Genomic DNA, 20,447 nt, shown 5'->3' with positions numbered 1-20,447 from the left:
TCCTGTGGCCTCTTCTTGTAGGTTCTAGATTTTTATTCCAAAGATCTCAGCCTAAAATCCAACTGCAGAGGAAGGGTCATATAAGGCCTAAGATGCTTGCTTCCTCTTCCAGACTCTGGGAGAGCCAAGGGTCCAGTCTGGCCCTGTGCACGGGGAAGCCAGGTGCCCCACTGACCTTGGTGTTTTTCTTTCCAGCGATCCCATGGCATTCTTCTGGGTGTGGTGGGCTCTGATGTGGCCCTGAGGGAGCTGATGAAACTGGCGCCCCGGTACAAGGTGAGCCTGGATCAGATGCCTGAGTGGGGAATCACAGGCTCCCTAGGAGCTGTCCTACCAAGCTCAAGAGCCTCTCTGCTGGCAATTAGCCAAGCCCAGAGCTGGATGGGGCCCTGCCATCCAACCCCCAGCGAAGTTCAGGCACTGAGCATGAGAGCAATGGTTTGGACTTCTGGGACCCTTTGTCACCACCAGCTCTGACGTGCTCTGTGGCCTTCAGCAAGTTCTTTCCCTTCCTGGTGCCTCAGTTTTTCAATCTGCTCCTCCATGCCACACAGTCCTGTTTGGAGAACACATGAGATTACATCATCAAAGCACCTATGTGTGGTAGGAAAGAGGCCAAGTAATGATATGCATTATTGTGGCTGCTATAAACAGTAGAATTTAGAAAGAGGAATTCAAAATTAGTGGCTAAAAGCATGGCGTTGGCCCAGTTATATTCCTATTTGAAAAACTCACGGCTGTGAGCTGCCATTTTTAACCACCCTGCAGCCCAACCCTTTTGTAGCTCCAGTTCTCCAACCCAAACAACAGGTCTGACACCCCTCAATCCCTGGTGTTTTGGCAGCTCGGAGTGCATGGATATGCCTTTTTGAACACTAACAATGGCTACATTCTCTCACATCCTGACCTCCGACCCCTGGTAGGTACAGATCTTATTTGCATTGGGATCTTAACTATATGGGATTTGGAGATAGTTCATAAAAACAGTTAAAATAATGAACACACATTGGGCTCCATTTAAGAACCAAATGGGTAATATACGGAAAAAATTTAAGTCATGGTCCCTGTCTTCAAATTGTAATCTAGCAGGAAAAAACAAGGCAAAAATGCATGAACTGATTGATGAATAGTCCAGAGAGCGTGTAATGAAAGTGCAGTTTTCTCTGAAGGACAAGCCACTTATGTTCCTGTCACTGCCTCAGTCACTCCACGCTCCTTTTGGAGCCTGACAGCAGTACCGTCAGACCTCGAGGGTCCACCCCAGGGAGTGTGAACATTGAGTTAACAACAAAAATGGCAAGGAAATTCACATGAGAGGTGGGGCAGCAGAGCTGTGGCTCCCCCAAGTTTGTCTTGGGATGTGTCCCTGAGTGCCCCTGCCTCCTTCCTGGCTCCCTCCATCCTGATACAGGGGCTTGGGGGCATTTTCACATGCATCCAACTGAACAACTAATAGCCAAGAAAGAAAGTTGCATCGTTTTATCTAAAACGTCTACCTCCTTTTTCACAACGGGTTTGTCATCAGAACACAGGTGTCGTGAAAATCACCACTCAACCTAAACCTAAACGGGAAAGGAAAAGACTCACATCAACATCGTCATCATTGGACTCATAGATTTGGGCAAGTCTACCACCACTAGTCATCTGACCTACAAATGTGGTGGGATTGACAAAAGAACTATCAAAAAATTTGAGGAGGCTGCTGAGACGGGAAAGGGCTCCTTCAAGTATGCCTGGGTCTTGGAAAAACTGAAAGCTGAACGTGAACGTGCTATCACCATTGATATCTCCTTGTGGAAATTCAAGACCAGCAAGTATTATGTGACCATAATTGATGCCCCAGGACACAGAGACTTTATCAAAAACATGATTACAGGCACATCTCAGGCTGACTGTGCTATCCTGATTGTCACTGCTGGTGTTGGTGAATTTGAAGCCGGTGTCTCCAAGAATGGGCAGACCCATGAGCATGCCCTTCTGGCTTATACACTGGGTGTAAAACAACTAATTGTTGGTGTTAACAAGATGGATTCCGCTGAGCCACCCTACAGCCAGAAGAGATACGAGGAAATCATTAAGGAAGTCAGCACCTATATTAAGAAAATTGGCTACAACCCTGACACAGTAGCATTTGTGCCAATTTCTGGTTGGAATGGAGACAACATGCTGGAGCCAAGTACTAACATGCCTTGGTTCAACGGATGGAAAGTCACCCGTAAAGATGGGAATGCCAGCGGAACCACACTGCTTGAAGCTCTGGATTGCATTCTGCCACCAACTCATCCAACTGACAAACCCTTGCGTCTGCCTCTCTAGGACGTCTACAAAATTGGTGGTATTGGTACTGTCCCTGTGGGCCGAGTGGAGACTGGTGTTCTTAAACCTGGCATGGTGGTCACCTTTGCTCCGGTCAATGTTACAACTGAAGTAAAGTCTGTTGAAATGCACCATGAAGCTTTGAGTGAGGCTCGTCCTGGGGACAATGTGGGCTTCAATGTCAAGAACGTATCTGTCAAAGATGTTCGTCGTGGCAATGTGGCTGGTGACAGCAAAAATGACCCACCAATGGAAGCAGCTGGCTTCACGGCTCAGGTGATTATCCTGAACCATCCAGGCCAAATCAGTGCTGGATATGCCCCTGTGCTGGATGGTCACACAGCTCACATTGCTTGCAAGTTTGCTGAGCTGAAAGAGAAGATAGATTGTTGTTCTTGAAAAGAGCTGGATGATGGTCCCAAGTTCTTGAAATCTGGTGATGCTGCCATTGTTGATATGGTTCCTGGCAAGCCTGTGTGTGTTGAGAGCTTCTCTGACTCTCCTCCTCTGGGCCGTTTTGCTGTTCGTGACATGAGACAGACGGTTGCTGTGGGTGTCATCAAAGCAGTGGATGGCGGCAGGAGCAGACAAGGTCACCAAGTCTGCCCAGGAAGCTCAGAAGGCTAAATGAGTATTATCCCTAATACCTGTCACCCCAGTCTTAATCAGTGCTGGCAGAACGGTCTCAGAACTGTTTGTGTCAATTGGCCATTTAAGTTTAATAGTAAAAGACTGGTTAATGATAACAATGCATCGTAAAACCTTCAGAAGGAAAGGAGAATGTTTTGTGGACCATTTGTTTTGTGTGTGTGTGTGGCAGTTTTAAGTAATTAGTTTTTAAAATCAGTACTTTTTAATGGAAACAACTTGACCAAAAATCTGTCACAGAATTTTGAGACCCATTAAAACAAAAGTTTAATGAGAAAAAAGTAAAAAATAAATTAAAAAAATAAAACGTCTACCTCCAAGGCTAGGGGCTCCCTGCTGCCTCTGGTTGTGGCACTTGGCCACTATTGCTGACAACAATGGCCACACCTCTTAGTGTGAGTATTGGGAGCAGCAGGGGGAAGGTAGTTAGGTCCTATAGAAAACTTAGCCCTTTCCCCTTCCAGTCTCACACTGAATTGAGATGGCAGCTGAAGACAATAGCTAGCAGAGCACCTTTGTGAGAACTTACTAAGGGGCTCATCTGCCCGAGGGGCCATTTGGAGAAACCACCCAAAGCACATGTCATTCCAGTTTGGCTCAGATAGATAGATACTGAGTGTTCATAAAGCGACTGAGCTATTTAAGACAAACTATAGAGGTTCATAGTAGAGAGATCAGGGCACACTGGAAGCCATGTTGTCTTCCCAATTCAGACTCTATTGGGCAAGCATCTGAATCCACAATGGGCCACCGACTTGTACCAGTTGGTTCTGTAGGAGGCAGCCCCAGTGGCAACAAAATGACTCAGCAGGAAAAAAAATGTCAATCATGGAGCTGACTTGTAAAATTAAAGGGCACTGGTCAGAAACTCATCTGTCACCATCTCTATAATCTAGATGAATATAAGACTTCAACCAATCAATTAATATCGTGGATCTACTGGGTGACTGATGTTATAACACTCTGAGAATGCTATAAACAAAAGGTAATAGTCTAATTAAGGAAATAAAGTATACACAAATAGACTTACACCAGTGAAACAATTAGAGAAAAATACTGTGTAGAGCATTATTACATGACAAACATTACTATGTAAAGCCAACATAATGAGATTCCTAAGGAAAGCACTATCAATTTGTGATAGGTATTAAGGAGAACAATAGTTAAGTTTAAAAAAGAAAAGTAATAGAGGATCTGCCTAGTAACAAACTGAAAGAGGGTCAAGAGCCATACTGTTGGCCTGAAATCTTTCCATCAGAGCTCAAAGTATGAGTAATTATACAAAGTGGAATTATGGTTTTAACAAGAGGAGTTAGAGATGAGTTTTCAGATATCACCAGAATTAGACAATAGCAATGATGAGGAATATTGCACCTTACTCAAAAGAAAGAGAGTTGATGTAATAGATGGCAGGACAAGGCTGTTTGTCAAGAGCACAGGCATCAGCAAGACCAGGAATGGGAATGTCATCCAAGCATGGGTGAGAAGAAAAAGAAGAATGCAAAAATGATACTGCTGTGGCAGTTATAGTGCAGACCACCCAGATGGGCAAAAAATAAGGGTGACAATTTCTGGAAAAAAGAAAAAACTGGCAGAAGCATGATACACAGTGATAGGGGACTTCAAACTTTCAAGCATCTTTGGGCCCTCATTCTACTAAAAGTAAACCCTCTGATTAATTCTTAATTTACCCTGACAATAAACCATCCTTTTCCTTTTTTGATCTATTATTAAACTAAAGCTGGGAAGTGCCGCCAACCTAGTGGCAGATAACTTGACGATAATCTGTCTTGGTATCAGAGAGGGAGGGAGGGAGGGGAGGCAGGGCCAGAAAATAATAACAGTCAAAGACTTGATTAATGGCTCTATGTTGAGCTGGAGGGAGGTCTTTATTAGGCCCTGCAGAATCTGTCTGTCCTTGGCTTTGTCCCATTCAAGAATTCTATCAGCAAGATGAAAACACAGAAACCAGATGACACAAAGTCTGGAAGGTATGGATAATACATTAAGGGAGGAAATTTGTATTCAGAAAGTATTTGTCTCAACAATGGGCTGAAACCAACAAGATGAATATATTAGGATGCATGGAAAGTCCTGCAAAATATTCAATGCTCAAGCATAATATTGAAAAGATGTAATTTAACAGTGTGCCACGCGAGGAAGGCCAAGGGCACTTAAGTGACTGAAACTCGATTTGGGCTGTCTGGGCAATGTAGCTGTCCTGGTAATCCAGCCGAATCAGAGGCAGCAGGCAAAGCCATATGATATTGTGGTCCATGCAGGTCACACGCACACCACACTGGTCAGAACCCCATCTGAAATACTGACGTTCGTTCTGGGCACTCCATTCTGAAGGTGACATTGACAACGTAGAGCATATTCAGAGGGAGTTAAGGCATCTGCAACCTGGGAACGTTTAGTTTGGAGAGGTGTAGTCAGGACTAACGAGCACCTTCAAAAACCTCAACAGTTGTCAGGTAGAAAACGTCCTGTATACCTCCAGGGAAAGAATAAGAACAATGGGTAAAAGTAATGGGGGACCAGATTTCAGCTCTGTATAGGGAAGAGCTTTCTAACGATTAGAGCTGTCCAAACTACGACAAGCTGGCTCAGAAATTAGGGAGCTCCTCACCATGGGAAATATTCACTCAGAGACCGTGAGACAATCTGTCATAAATGTTGGGAAGGGAAGTGCTGCATCAGGTGGAAGGTTGGCCCAGATAACCTTAAGGAATCACTGAGATTCTTTGATTTTATGAAAATATCTGTAAGACTTTGGAGAAGAGATAAAACTTGAGCAGGGCCTCGTGTTTAACTTCACATCTTTCTTCCCAACCTGCCCACTCCAGTACAGAGAGGGGAAGAAACTGAAACCCAAACCTAACTACAACAGTGTGGATCTCTCCGAAGTGGAGTGGGAAGACCGAGCCGAAACCGTGAGTAGGGAGAACAGGAGAAAGAGAAGCCAGTACACAGGCCAGCTGCGGGGCTGTGAGCTCTGGGGCCACTCTGTTCCTCTCAGTGGAGGCTTTCCAAGCCAAACCAGAAGCAATTTCTGTAATGGGCAATTCTGCCAACAACTATAAGAACATAATACTATTTTCCTGGATCTCAGGGAGTGCTGAGGTGGTGTGAACCATGTCTACAAGCCACAGAGGTTGAGTTCCAGTGGTGTTTCAGTCTGATTTGGGGGGCGGGTGGGGGGGAGTCCGTAGCTCATTCTGGAGGAAATTATGTCTCAGTAATATGGCACCATGTTCTCTCATACATCAATGTACTTGGGAGCATTATTTTGGTGAAGGTCTGGAATTATAAGCTAAATGGAACCTAGAATCAGGTCTATACTCCGTCCTGGTATTCTGCTTAAAGGAAAAAGGGAAGAACTGAAAGTATTCCTAGGGATCACCTGCAATCTGGTCAATAAAGCTCAATGCCTTCCACCCTCCAGTGTGAGCCAGGGGACTAATACCATTATCTTTCCTCTTGAAGCTCAGAACAGCCATGATCAATGGGGAAACAGGTTCTCTCTCTATGGACGTGAAGGTTCCACTGGACAAAGGGGTAAGGAGCTTAAAGGGAAGAACCAGGGTCTGGTCTCAGGAAGGCAGCATCCCAGTTGATTGAGGTTTGGGGTAGTGGTAAGGGGTTTGAACCTAGCTGAATTAGAGCTCAAGACTTGAGTGCTTGTTGGAGAGAGTATATCAAAGTGTGCATCAACCACAGAGAAACATCTGACCAAGAAATGATCAGTTCTTTGGAGACTACTGAGCAAAGCAGTAGGTTAGCTCAAGTCATTTACAACTCTTCTTTCTTCCTAATGCTGCCTGCTACTCATCCCTTTTGTTGTTTATAATGGAAAGAGGGAAAGTGATAGTTAATTTTGCAAACTGTTAACAACTCTTATTAATCATGTTATATGGGAAGAGGTTAAAAATAATCCACTGTAACTACAGAAGGTCAAGAATCAATACCCTCACTGATGCCATTGCTCTCTTCCCAGATCCATGCATCATTTATAAAAGATCATTTCATCTTCTCATTTAAAAGATTCCACTGCATTAATGCTGAATTTGCATTGTCCCTTGACATATTTACAAATGTCACCTCCTCCCTCACAACCACCCCCACCTACTCCTCTTGTTGCCCATCTGCCTCAGCTAAAAGAACACAGGCATCTGTCTGCAACAATTAGACCGAAGTTCTTCCACAAACACAAACCTCCATGGAAGCCAAACAAGAAAGCACTGGAAAGGGAAAGCAATTCATTGCATTCCCTTTAGACACATGGGCTGAATTTCACTGGGACCAGTATCTGATTTGTGTGACATCTGCCTGCTTTTTATAAGCTCTGGACTGAGAAGGGCCTCCGTTAGGCAAACTGGGCAATATCAGTGATGTCAGGCCAGGAGTGATAGCAGCTGCTTCTCCTGATCCAAAAAAAGTAGAGGTTTCTCCATGCACCTCCACTTTTATCTCAACAGACTTCTGCTTATATGCACAAGGGAGCTCTTCCCTAGCCCAGCCCTGCCAAAGCATTTAAGGTAGCAATAATGAAAATTTTAACATGCACATGGCAGACAGCAACTTCCAGACAAATTGGAGTATGGCTATACTATATCAAATTCAGACCAACTTATGAAGTTGGTACCGTGTGTCTTCCATCCTTTCCTCCCAGTGCCCAGTGTTCTCATGTTGCCTTCATGCTTCTCAGAGCCACCAAGGGAGAGTCCTAACCAGATCCAAACAGTCTGAACCTCTCCTCAAATTTCTTCCTGTCCCTTCGAAATGTGTTCATTGCTGCTAATAAACCACCCAGGTTAAATTGCAATTTAACAAAAGCTTCCTGACATGTGAGTGCTTTAACATAAAGAACTTGAGTGATGCTAATCATGATCATGATGGAGATGTACCTTTCATACCACATAGGTGTTCATAGTACTGATACTACTATTACTACCAATAATAATAACAGTATCAGTTTATTAGAAACTGGACTCAGCACTTTGTAAGTATTCACTCAACATCCACAAACCTATGAAGTATGTACTATCCTACCCCCATTTTATAGATGAGGAAATTTAGAGAAGCTAAAAACTTGCCCAGTCACCTAGATGATTAATTGCAAAGCCCACATGTGTCTGATTCTACACCACATACTCTTAATCACTAATGTATTAAGCTTTTCTGTAGGAGTGGCCCTGAATTCTCCACTCAATCTCCAGCTTAAAGATTTCCCAAGAGTCTCTTTAGAATTCTGTTTCCATCTTTAAAATTCATTGTCTTCTCTTCTCCCTCTACCTCATTATATCATAACTCAACTCTTTAATCTTTCATCTCTTTACTTCCGTGCTCAGAAGCTGCTGCACCTGCACTGTGTGTGAGGGACATTTTGCTATAAGGCCACTGCAGTGGTATCCAGCCTCTCACTGCTCTGATCTATTATGATGCCCCTCTCCCCGATGTTGCTACATTTTGTTCATTACTGATTGCTCTGTCTGCCCTACATGTCTTCTCTTTTAAGAGTTTTGCAGACTGTCCTGTCGTGTTCTTTCCTGCCAGTCTACCCCAGCCCTCTCAGCTCAGTGGTGTGTCTCACCTCACAAACACTCTTCAGGTCTAAGCCAAGGGAAGCTTTCTTAAAGCATTGTGGGAATATTTGATATCATCCTGGAAGGTGGTGACCTGTTTTGTTGTTTTCTTTAGGGGATTTTACATGAATCCTTACTTCCCATGGATTAATTCAGACTTTTTTCCATCGCCCCTAAATACCAGACAGGCAACTATGTTGGCATTCCCAAGACAGTAGTGGCAACCCAGCAAGATTTAGAGCAGGACTCACAAAGTCAAAAACCTATGGGGCCAGATAGGCCATGTTCAGAAATGTGAGTAAGAGAAACAGACAAGCCTTGGTATTGGGGGTGCTGGGAACTGAACGGTTCATGTACCATCTAAAGGAGACAGCTAAGAATCCATATTTTTAAAAGTTATGCATTTAATTCCAAAAATATTAAAAACACAATATGGACCAAAAGCTAGGATCTCAAACTTGTAAGGAGTCCAGCTTTGGCCTGCAGGCCTCCTATTTGCCATTTTGATACAGGCTGTTTTTCCCAAAATGTGGACCAGTAAATAGTGTCATAATTTCTAACCCATCAGTAGTATCCTGGTCAGATATCCTGGGACATATTTAAAAGAAAAAACAGACAATCAAAGTATCCTGGAGCATCTTATCCTGGGCTTTTTAAAAATCATTTTCATGTTGTTTGATAGTGTAGAACAAATAATTAGCAGTGGGGGGAGGAAGAGAGACAGACAGTGTTCTTTACTAGCCTTCAGGTTCTTCCAAGTTAGCCCTGCTGATGGGCATATGGTGTACACACACACACACACACACACACCAGCAACTGACACAGGCAGTTCGGGCAGCTTTGCCCCATGCTTCTCCACTGGATTCAGGGGGCAGGATTAGAGTGCTATCTGGCACTTTTTCATTCTCTCTCTCTTAGTCACACACTCACTCACTCACTTGCACACTTTTTTTTACAGCAAGGGGAGGCAATCTATTAAAGGGGGAGACTGTTCTGACACCTCTTTACTCTCATCTTCCAAACCTCTCCAGTTCTCTCTTTCTGTTTAACAGGGATTCAAGGAAACCCCCACTCCTTCTCTCTTCCTTTTGCCTCAACCTTAAAAGATTATCTCAAAGTTATGATTCCAGTTATGAGGGAGTAGCTTGCAATAGACTAATCCTCCAGCACATGACAACTATACATTTGGACAAAATATAAAAAACAAACATTTAAGGGCATATGAAAGTGACCAAAAGCAGGCAGAAACAAGGGTTGAAGGGGCTTCAACCCTTGAATCAAGAGAACTACACTGGGTGAAATACACATTTATATGGGGTTTTTTTTTCTGAAGGTCATGCCCCAGGCTGTTTAAATGAAACAGCTATAATTCAAACAGAAAGGTATAGTTACCATCTTGAAATATTGGAGAATAGAATTTGGGCTCTCAGAGTGTCTGAACGTGAAGGAAGATATCCTAGAAATGAGGGGTCCATAGGTGGGCTGGCCCTAACATATGTAAACAAACTTTTCTCAAATTCTTGACCGACTTTAAACTACATATATACAGGGGAGAATCTAAGTACCCAGTGGAAAGCAACAGTTGAAGAGCTGAAAATCAGAACAAAGATTCCAACTGCTACCTATGGTAGTAAGGGTAGTTTGGATTCTGAGTCACACCACGGTGAAGAGGTTTGGTAAACACCTCAGAATTTTCTTTGAAAGCACAGAAGAGCTACACTTTAGGAGTAAAGACTATGTCCCAAGACCAGGAGACTCACTCTAGACCCAAAGACAAAGTTGAAACAGACCCACCCTAACAAAAATGTAAATCCAAGCCTCCACATGCTCAAAGTGATCAGCCAATTATTTATCTGCTAATTAAAATAGAAATCAACATTCTCCAGAGGAAGACAAAGTATCTACAGCCTATTCTTCAAAATAGCCAGTGTACAATAAAAATTATCAGACACTTGAAGAAACTGGAAAATGTAACACATAGTTAAGAGAAAAAGCAGTCTTAGAAACTGACCCAGGGATGACCAGCTGTTGGAATTAGAAGGACTTAAAAGCAGGTATGATAAATATGCACAAGGAATTAAAAGAAAAGATGGTCAGAATAAGTGAATCGATGGAGAATTTCAGCAGAGAAATGGTTGGGGTTTGATCAAAGAAGTAAGTCCACTGCAAGTGATATGAATATAGGGTTTTATTCCAGGAGTTCCACATTATGAGACTGTCGTTTCTGGTAGAGAAGTCTGTGAGACTGCTGTCCCTGCATCTAGTGGTGAGCTTGAAGTCATCATAGGTCAGTAGGGCCAGCAGTTTGGAAGGAAAGCTGAATGAAATGCAAGGGAAAACAAGAACAAACGGAAACCCATGAGGAAAAATAGGAACCATGAGGACAACTAAAACCCACATCTATCTCTTACTACCTCCAATCACAGTGGTATGGATGATCTGCAAGAAAGAGAGAGTGCCCTTCACATGGAGCTAGACAATCACCAGGCTCAGATCTCAGGGAAACTGAAGGAAGAGGTCCAGGGGCAGCTGGGGAAGTTTTGATTCTGGTTGCTGCCCCATGCCAAGAAGGTTGTTGGCTTCAACAGCTCAGAGCAAGCTGCAAGTGCTGGATATGCTGTACTGACCGTTAGCATGTAAAAGGGTTGCTGTTTCCCTTCTGCCTTATAAACCTCATGAAAACTTCTCTTTTGGCCAACCCAAGCTTGGGACCATACAGGGAAGTGAGTCTGGAAGTGTAGTTCCAGCTTAATTAATTTGACACAGTATAAAACTACCACAAGAACCAAGAAGAAAGTCTAAAACTGACAAGTACAATATCTGAAATGAAATTTTTACTGGATGGGCTTATCAGCAGATTGCAGAAAAAAAGGGACAGTGAATTTGAAGACACATAAATAGAAATTATCCATTCTAAAGATCAAAGAAATTTTTGAAAATAATTATCCCTTGGTTATCTGTGGTCTGACATATGTCCTTGGAGTCCCAGAAGAAGGGAGAAGGAATGAAGCAGAAAGTATTTGAAAAAAGAATGCTCCAAATATCTTGAGCATTGTGAAGGACATCACCCAACAGATATAAAGATTTCAGCAAACCCCAAGCAGGATAAAAAGAAAAAGAAGTCACACCTAGGCTCACCATAATACACCTGCTGAAAATCAAAGATATGGGAAAATCTTAAAAGAAGTTAGAGGAAAAACAATAATAGAACGATGGCTGACTTCTCATCAAAAACAATAAAATAAAATTTTTTAATGCCAAAAGAAAAAAAACTGTCAACCCAAAAGTCTATGTATGGGGAAAATATCCTTCCAAAAAGATGTGTATTTAGATATTTTCTTATAAAAAATAGAACAGAGTTGATCACTGTCAGACCTGCACTATTAACAAATGCTTAAGGAAGTTCTTTACGCTGAAGAAAAATGACACAGATGGAAACTCAGGTCTATATGAGGAAACAAACAGCTCTGGAAATGGTAAATGTGCACATTAATATGACTTTTTTTTAACTGCTCAAAAAACCAACTATGTTAGGCAAAAATTTTGACCTTGTATTGTAGGGTGTATAACATACACAAGTGGAAGATACATGGCAACAATAGCACATGGTGGGGTTATCCCAAGAATGTAAGGCTAATCTGACATTCAAAAAAGTCAATCAGGAAAAAAAAAAAAAGTCAATCAGGGTAATTCATTACATTAACAGAATAAGAGAGAAACACCATATGGTCATCTCAATAGATGCTGAAAAAGCATTTGACAAAATTTAACTGGAAACAAAAGGAAACTTCTTCAATCTGACAAAAGGCATTTATGAAAAGGCTAACTTTAAATGATGGAATATTAAACATTTTTTCCCTTAGAGTGTGAACAAGGGAAGGATATATGCTTTCTCCACCTCTGTTCAACACTGCACTGGACCCTGCCAGGATCTGTCCTTGCCATAAGGCAAGGAAACAAAATAAAAGGCACAAAAATTAGAAAGGAAGAGGTAAAACTGTCTGGATTCACAAACAAGATGATTGTTTACATAGAAAATTCTAAGAATCTGCAAAGCAACTACTAGAACTAACAGGTAAATTTAGCAGGTTGACAGAACACGAGGTCAATGCTATAAAAATCAATTGTATTTTATATATATGTATATATATATATATATATATATATATATATATATACACACACACATATACATATATATTTACTTCCAATTGTCCAATACTATAAAAATCAATTGTATTATTTAGTTATTTAGTTATTTATTTCCAATTGTCAGCAAACAATTGGAAATAAATTATTTTCAAGTTCCAATTTCAATAGCATCAAACAACATAAAATACTTAGGAATAAATTTAACAAAGTGGTAAATGGCCTCTACACTGAAAATTACATAATGCTGCAGAAAGAATGTCAAAAAAATTAAATGAATAAAAAGATATAACCATGTTTACAAGTTGTTATCAATATTGCCATACCATCCATTCTCCCCAAACTGATCTGTGAATCCAACATAATCCCAGTCAAAATTTGAATGGACTGCAGGAGACAGTGATTCTAAAATTTATATGAGGACCTAAAATGCCCAAACAACCGTGAAAAATGAAAACAAATTCGGATGATTTGTACTACATGATTTCAAAACTGACTATAAAGCTACAGTAGCCAAGCAGGGGTATTGACAGAAGAATAGATAAAGGGATAGAGAATCTGGAAATAAACTCTCATGTTTAGCAACTGATTTTCAACAAAGACAGCTTGTCAAATCAATGAAAAAGGAAAATCTTTTTAACAAGTGGTGCTAGAACTACTGAAAAAATGTATGAAGAAAAAAAAACAGTGAGCCATATCTCACACCACATAGAAAAGTTAGAGATGGATCATAGTCTTCAAGGTAAGCTAAAACTGTAAGTCTTCTACAAGAAAACATAGGAGAAAATCTTTACAACCTGAAGTTATCCGAAGATTTCTTAGACAAAACACCAAGAGCACCAAACATAAAATAAAATTTGATACACTGGACTTCATCAAAAGCAGTAAGTTCTGCTCATTAAAAGACACCATTAAGAAAATGAAAAAGTAAGGCCCAGACTGTGTGCAGAATACATAAAGAGCCCCTACAGATTGTTAACAAGAACGCTAACAACCCAATTTTTTAAAATGGGCAAAATACTTGAGCATTCACAAATGAAGATATACACATGACCAATAAGCACATGAAAACATGCTTTGTCAATCATCGAGGAAATGCAAACTCAAACTGCAATCAGATTCCGTTCCATACCCTCTGCTAAAATTTAAGGGACTGACCAATGAGTGTAAAGGCAAGCTCGTGTCCCACACATCGGAGTTCTCCTCGGCAAAAGAAGGAAACACACTGCCAACACACGCAACAACACAGACGGATCTTAAAGACGTTATGTTGTGCAAAAGAAGCCAGACCCAAACGAGCACACACCGTGAGAACAGGCAAACCTAATCTAAGGTGGTAGAATTCAGAACAGGGTTCACCCTTGGAGGAGGCGTGGGGATGGACTGGAAGGAGGCAAAGAGATTTTAGAGGAGGCAAATACTCCATATCTTGATTGGGGAGGTAACTACATGGCTGTATACATTTACCAAAACTACTGGAAGAATACACTGAAGATCTGTGCATTTTGCCTTTTTTCTTTAATAAGTAAAAAAAAGGAAAAATTAAAAAGATGATCTCCAGTTCGGATACTCAAGCCAGCCCCACATTGGAACACAGGGCTCCCAAGGTCCTGACAGCCCCGCTGGCTCCTGACTGCCCGGGGACGCTGGGAGGGAGGGACACTGCAGAGAGGACCTGACCGGGGCACGGGAGGCAAGAGGGCAGACTGTGGGATGAGGCCAGTGCTGGAGAACGGTTCATTCGGGCTTGGTCTAAAACTGGTTTCCTATAGAAACAAACCCTTTTGTGCCACCCCACTCCTGCTGTGTCCCCTTCTGACATGTTCCTTTCATTTCCAAACTGAAAGAGAAGCCAGAAGAAGTGAAGGGAATAAGAACAACCTGTGGCTTTCCCAAAGGCGTACACAGACAGGACGACCCACAGAGCCTCAGAGCCCAGAGCAAATCCTGTTCTTCCCCGGACCCACCCCCATCCATGGGAAACACCCTCACAGCCTCACAGCCACCCTAGGCCCCACACAGGTGCTGCTGTTAGTTCCGCCTTACAAACGAGCGCTCCAGTGCTCAGAGAAGCGAAGCAGCTCAGCCAAGAGCACACAGCCTGTAAGAGGCGAGCTGGCCTTCAATCCACGTCTGCCTGGTGCCCAGCCCCCACTCTGCCCTCCCCGATGCCCTCACTTACACAGACTCAACAGAAGCCCCAAACATGGCAGCTTTGCAAGGAAAAAGAAGGTGTGATGTGGCGCTGGGAGAGGTTTCATGGAGGGACCGGTGGCCCCCCCCAGCTCTATTCCAGAAAGGGGGAGGTTGTAGGCGGGTTACACACCAGCTGGCAGCCTCCTCTCGGGTGTCCACGCTGTCCTGCACGGCCCAATACAGTAGCCACGAGCCACGAGCCATGCTATCTAAATTTCAATGTATATCAACTCAGTTAACTAAAATGTAAAGCTTCGGTTCCTCGGTCGCGCATTTCAAGTGATAGCCACACGGGGCTAGCGGCCAGTTTCTAGGGCAGCACAGGGGCAGATGTTGGTCCCTTCTTCAGGCAGCCCCCGTGGCCGCAGCTTCTGGGGCCTGGCGGTGGTCCTGCCTATGGCGTCCACCATAGGTGAGGCGTGTCCGTGGTGGTCGGAGGTGAGGGGTCAGAGGTGAGGGAAGAGGCCCAGAGGCGACGAAACCCCAAGGCACTGGGTGAGGAGGTAGGTGGCCTGGTCAGGCGCTCCTCTCTCCAGCAAACACCCTTTTCTTTCTTTCTTTTAGAAGAGAGTTCTTTTCCTGACCAATGATTACTTCTTCACAGACATCAGTGACACACCTTTCAGGTGAGGGGCCCACGTTTTGTGTGGAAGGGGGAGGGTGGTTGGAACACAAATACCAACAACTCAGGGCAGAACTTTCAGGTCTGGGGAATGAATTTACTCATTGGCAATTTTTGTGGTAACAGAAAAAACCCCAGGTTTTCCTTCAAGAAACTCGAGGTCTAGAAACTCAAGGTCTAGACCTGCTTTGCCAGTGAATCCTAATGTGCAGGTGTGGAGCCGGACTGCCTGGGTTGGGTCCCATCCCCACCTCTAGCAGGCTGTGTGACCTTAGTCAAGTTACTCAACTGCGCTTTGCCTTGGATTCTTGCTTGTAAAAGGAGGCTAAAAATAGTAGCTCTTTCTTTATGGTTGGTGAGGATAAAGGACATAATCCACTTAAAGATCTTAAAGCAATGCAATGTAAGCGATGGCAAGATGAAAGAATGAATCTGAAAATGTCTTAGGTTCCTTCCAACTGTATTCAATTTGAGACATTATACAGATTAGGGAACAAATAGCCTTTATCTTTGAATTACCTCATTTCTCAATAAAGTGTGGTGCTCAGCCTAGATAGCTCATTAGAATACCTGAGGAATTTTGCAAAATTGCCAATGCCCCAAACCAGTAGACTCAGAATTTCTGGGATGGGTCCCCAGCACTAGTATCTTTTAGAGCTCCCCAAGTAATTCGGATATTCAGCAAATATTAAAAGCAGTATTCTACCAGGAGAGAGAGGAAGGCATCATGGGGTTCACCAGGCAGGAAAAGACTCTCCTATTTGTGCGACTCCATGAGACATAGAAACCTCTCCACAATTCAGGAGGTCCCTGAGAGGTTTGGGATGAATCTTGACTAAAATGGGAGCTGAGGGGACTCCTGGCCTATAGAACGTACAGGGTCCTTCTCAGGATTGATGAAAATAATAGAACAGTTTTAGAGGGGACAACCTGCAAGCCCAGGGGCAAAAAAGGGGGGCTTGGCATGCAGGCCACTTGTTGGTGCAGAGAGCTCACAAACTTCAAGTCACTGTAGGGAAGGATATGGGCTGGGCGCTGCTTGGCCCTTACTCTTGCTGAGCATGTGCATTCTCTGTTCTTCCCACAGCCTGGGAGTGGTGCTGTCCCGGGGCCATGGAGAATATGTCCTCCTGGGGAACACATCTGTGGAAGATGGTGGGTCTGTGCCAAGTACTGATGGGCAGTGTAGAGGGAAACGTAGATTCTCCTGGGGCACCGAGCAGGGCCAACCCAGGGCAGAACCAGAGCCTCCCAGGTCCCAGATTTGAGAGCAGACTCTCAGAGCAGGACTGCCTGGCAAGGAGGGGTCTGTGTGGTCTGCAGGATCTGCCAGTCAGTTGTCAAAGCCGGGAAAGCCTAGGACTTGCCATCGTAGAAAGCTTTGCTGGACCAGAGGAGGTGGGCTCTAGGGGATGTGTTTCTCTGCACAAAGCTGAACTTCACCTGTCAGAAGGCATGACAGAGGAGGCGGGGAAGAGCAAATGAGCAAATCTGCAGGAGCTGGCTAGGACTGCCACACCAAAGCACCCCAGACTGGTGGGCTTAAACACCAGAAATATGTTCTCTTGCAGTTCTAGAGGCCATTCCCCCTCCGAAGCCTCCAGGGCAGGATCCTTCCTGGCCTCGCCAGCTCCTGGTAGCCCCAGGCATTCCTTGACTTGCAGCTTCTGTCCTCATCACAGGGTTTCTCCCCCTGTGGGTCTCAAATTTAACCTTGCAGAAGGACACCAGGCATACTGGGTTGGGGCCCACCCTAACGGCTTCATCTTCACTTGACTACATCTGCCAAGACCCTATTTCCAAATAGGGTCACATTCACAAGGACTGAGGTTCATACTTCAACATATCTTTTTGGGGGACACAACTCAACCCATAGCAAGGAGCTTACGGGACATGAACTGAGAGGGGCCGTGAGAAACCGGGGGAAGAGTGGGAGAAGGGCCCCACCCTCCTTAACCCAGCCTGTTCTTGACTTCCGGCTGCCTGAGCACCTTGAGAGCACAAAACCAATATCTGGAGCTCAGGGATGTCTCAGGAAGTCTTGGGATGGTGTGGCCACAGTTCTGTCTATTGGCCACATTCTGTCCTTTCTTCCTTTATCGTCTCTTGAGTGCATCTCATGTGTCCATCTCTCTGCCACCACCCTAGTCATTGTCACCTCTCTCCTGAACAATCACAGCTGATCTCCCCGCCTCTTCCTTCCTGTAAATCTCTGCCAGAGGAACCTATCTAGAAATGCCAGATCAGATTGTGTCACTGCTAAAGGACCTTCAGTGGCCTTCTGGATTTTTTTTTTTTTTTAGTCATTTCTCCAGGCACTAAGCTTCAGAGTCTTCCCATGTGCTCTCCCCTGAAATGCTCTCCTCTCCAGGGCCCACCCTCTTATCCCAGCTAACTTGGACCCACTCTTCACATCCTGATGTAGATGTCACTTTTCTGGGAGCTGTCCCTGGCAGACCCCCTGTGCCCAGCCACATGCTACCATGTGACCCCTGCATTTGCCCTTTCAGAACACACGTCCGTGATGTTGGACCTCTCTCCTTCTCTGTCTTCCACTGTCCCCAAAATGACCAAACTCCCTGGGCCTCCCTGGTGCTTTCTTAAGGACTGAGTAGGTGCTCAGTAGGGCATTTGTTCCTTCCCTCATTCAACCCACACACATGCAGTGAGCACACGGTTAGTGTAGGTGTAGCATGAGGCTACAGAGATTACACAAAACATACATGGCCTATCTCTGGGCTTTTCTTTTGACGGACCATTTAGCTCAGTTGGGTACAATGAAGCCAATGAAGCCAAAATCACTAGTTTCAAAGTATTAGCTCCTTTCAGAGAGATCCTAATAGGTGGGATTTGGACATGAGGCAATGGGAAGAAAAAGCATTTCAGGAAGCAGGAGCAACATGGACAAAGGCATGGTCTGTACAAACCCAGCACCAGCCTATCAGTTGAGTCCCTACTCTGAGCTGAGAATAAGGAAGAATAAAACAGCCCTTCCCTGGAGAAGCTTCCTGGCAGTTGTTTGTAAGCATTTCAGGTGCATATCCTCACAACAGTGACTGAGCATCGTACTGAGCGTGAGCTTTGGTTTCAGGCCTGCACGACTTGCTTCACCCAGATTTGACCCTGGCCAGTGATTGGTAAGTGGGAAAGTTGCTGTACACAAGGAGTAGAGAATGGGAGGGAGAAAGATGGAATTTTCTTGAGGTGACATTGACTCTCCTGGGCTCCAGGATCTACTGCATCACAGATATCGACCCTGACCACCGAAAGCTCAGCCAGCTGGAAGCCATGGTCCGCTTCCTGACCGGGGAGGACCCGGATCTAGAGTGTAAGTGCCGGCCCTGCTCATGAAGGACTTCCTTTTCTTTTCTTTTTTCTTCTTTTCTTTTCTCTTTTCTCCTTTCTTTTTTTTTCAAAATTTAACTAGATATGAGTTTTAATATGACACTTATCAAAAATTGTATAAACAAATTTAAAGTGAGGGCGCCTGGGTGGCTCAGTTGGTTAAGCGACTGCCTTCGGCTCAGGTCATGATCCTGGAGTCCCTGGATCGAGTCCCACATCGGGCTCCCTGCTCGGCAGGGGGTCTGCTTCTCCCTCTCCCGCTCCCCTCTCTTGTGCTCTCTCTCTCTCTCACTCTCTCTCTCAAATAAATAAATAAAATCTTTAAAAAACAAAATTTAAAGTGAAATCAGAAAAAAGTACACTAACCTTGATGGGTAAGGTCTCGATGTGTTTTGTTTAAGTGCTTAATTACTGACATTTTATTATTATTATCATTATCAACCTTTTTTATTCAAGCATAATTAATATACAGTGTTCTATTAGTTTCAAGTGTACAGTATAGTGATTCAGCAATTCTACTCATTACCCAGTGCGCATCACAATAAGTGTACTCTTAATCTCCACCACCTGTTTCCCCCATCCTCCCACCCACTTCCCCTCTGGTAACCATCAGTTTGTTCTCTGTAGTTAAGAGTCTGTTTTTCGTCTGTCTCTTTTTTCTTCATTTGTTTTGTTTCTTAAATTCCACATATGAGTGAAATCATATGGTGTTTGTCTTTCTTTGACTGACTTATTTCACTTAGCATTATACTCTCTAGATCCAGCCGTGTTGTTGCAAATGGCAAGATTTCACTCTTCTTCAATGGCTGAGCCACTGAGGAACTTACTGCCAAGTAGCTTTATCCCTCAAACTCACCCATGGCTTAGGGAGATTTTCAAAGAAAAAGGCAGAGCCAGCCTCACTCTGGGTCCAAGAAGTTGCCTGTGTTCCTGGCACTGTGGCAGCATGAGTGTATCCCCATGTCAGGGACCAGGATCACTTTGAGTGTCTTCCACCTGGGTACCAGTAGGGCTCCAAAGAGACACACAGTGTAAGGGCATCAGCCTGCCCATAGATCTGTCCCTACCACCACCTAGCAGTGGGCCCCAAGCCAGGAGCTGGTGCTCTGTACCCCACAGTCCTCATCTCAGCAAAGGAGAGCATTCCACCAGGTGGTGTCTTGTAGCCTGTGGTCTGTGAGTGTTTTCCAGTGCCTGGTTCTCAGGCTAACCTTAAATTTCCCAACACAGGTGCAGGTGGTGAAATCACAGGGCCACACCCTCAGCAGGGTCCCTCTTCTTCCTCTTCAGAAGAGAAACAGGTCATGCTGATACATAAGTGTCACCCCCAAGGAAGACTTTGCCTCCCATGCTGGCCCAACAGGGCACTCATTTGTGCATTCATTCATTCATTCCATCAGTAAATCTGTACTGAGCATGTACTCTGTGCCAGGCCTGAGGTAGGCACTGAAGCTACAGAGATGGCCCAAACAGATGAGACCCTTACTCTCAGGGAGTTCGTAATCTAGTGGGGAAACCACACAATAAAGACTCAAGCATGTGCGTGTAGATGTAGGGTATTCCAAATTTTGGTAAGTGCCATG

The 20,447-nt window shown here is 44.0% G+C and overlaps 1 protein-coding gene and 1 pseudogene across 1 annotated transcript in view; both read left to right on the top strand.

Annotated features, from left to right (window-relative positions):
* Window positions 1-20,447, top strand: part of CACNA2D4 (calcium voltage-gated channel auxiliary subunit alpha2delta 4) — a 123,895-nt gene that overhangs the window by 37,828 nt on the left and 65,620 nt on the right. The window contains exons 15-22 of the mRNA XM_035028532.1: window positions 196-276; window positions 845-919; window positions 5,814-5,900; window positions 6,454-6,525; window positions 15,462-15,523; window positions 16,607-16,674; window positions 18,611-18,656; window positions 18,750-18,847. Coding sequence (XP_034884423.1) covers window positions 196-276; window positions 845-919; window positions 5,814-5,900; window positions 6,454-6,525; window positions 15,462-15,523; window positions 16,607-16,674; window positions 18,611-18,656; window positions 18,750-18,847 — 589 coding nt within the window. The remainder of the gene's footprint in view (window positions 1-195; window positions 277-844; window positions 920-5,813; window positions 5,901-6,453; window positions 6,526-15,461; window positions 15,524-16,606; window positions 16,675-18,610; window positions 18,657-18,749; window positions 18,848-20,447) is intronic.
* LOC118025407 lies at window positions 1,146-2,947 on the top strand (annotated as a pseudogene).

This window comes from Mirounga leonina, unplaced genomic scaffold (genome assembly GCF_011800145.1).
Source record: "Mirounga leonina isolate KUSES-001 unplaced genomic scaffold, KU_Mleo_1.0 Mir_201, whole genome shotgun sequence".
Classification (NCBI taxonomy): Eukaryota; Metazoa; Chordata; class Mammalia; order Carnivora; family Phocidae; genus Mirounga; species Mirounga leonina.
This window is presented reverse-complemented; position numbering and strand designations above follow the sequence as displayed.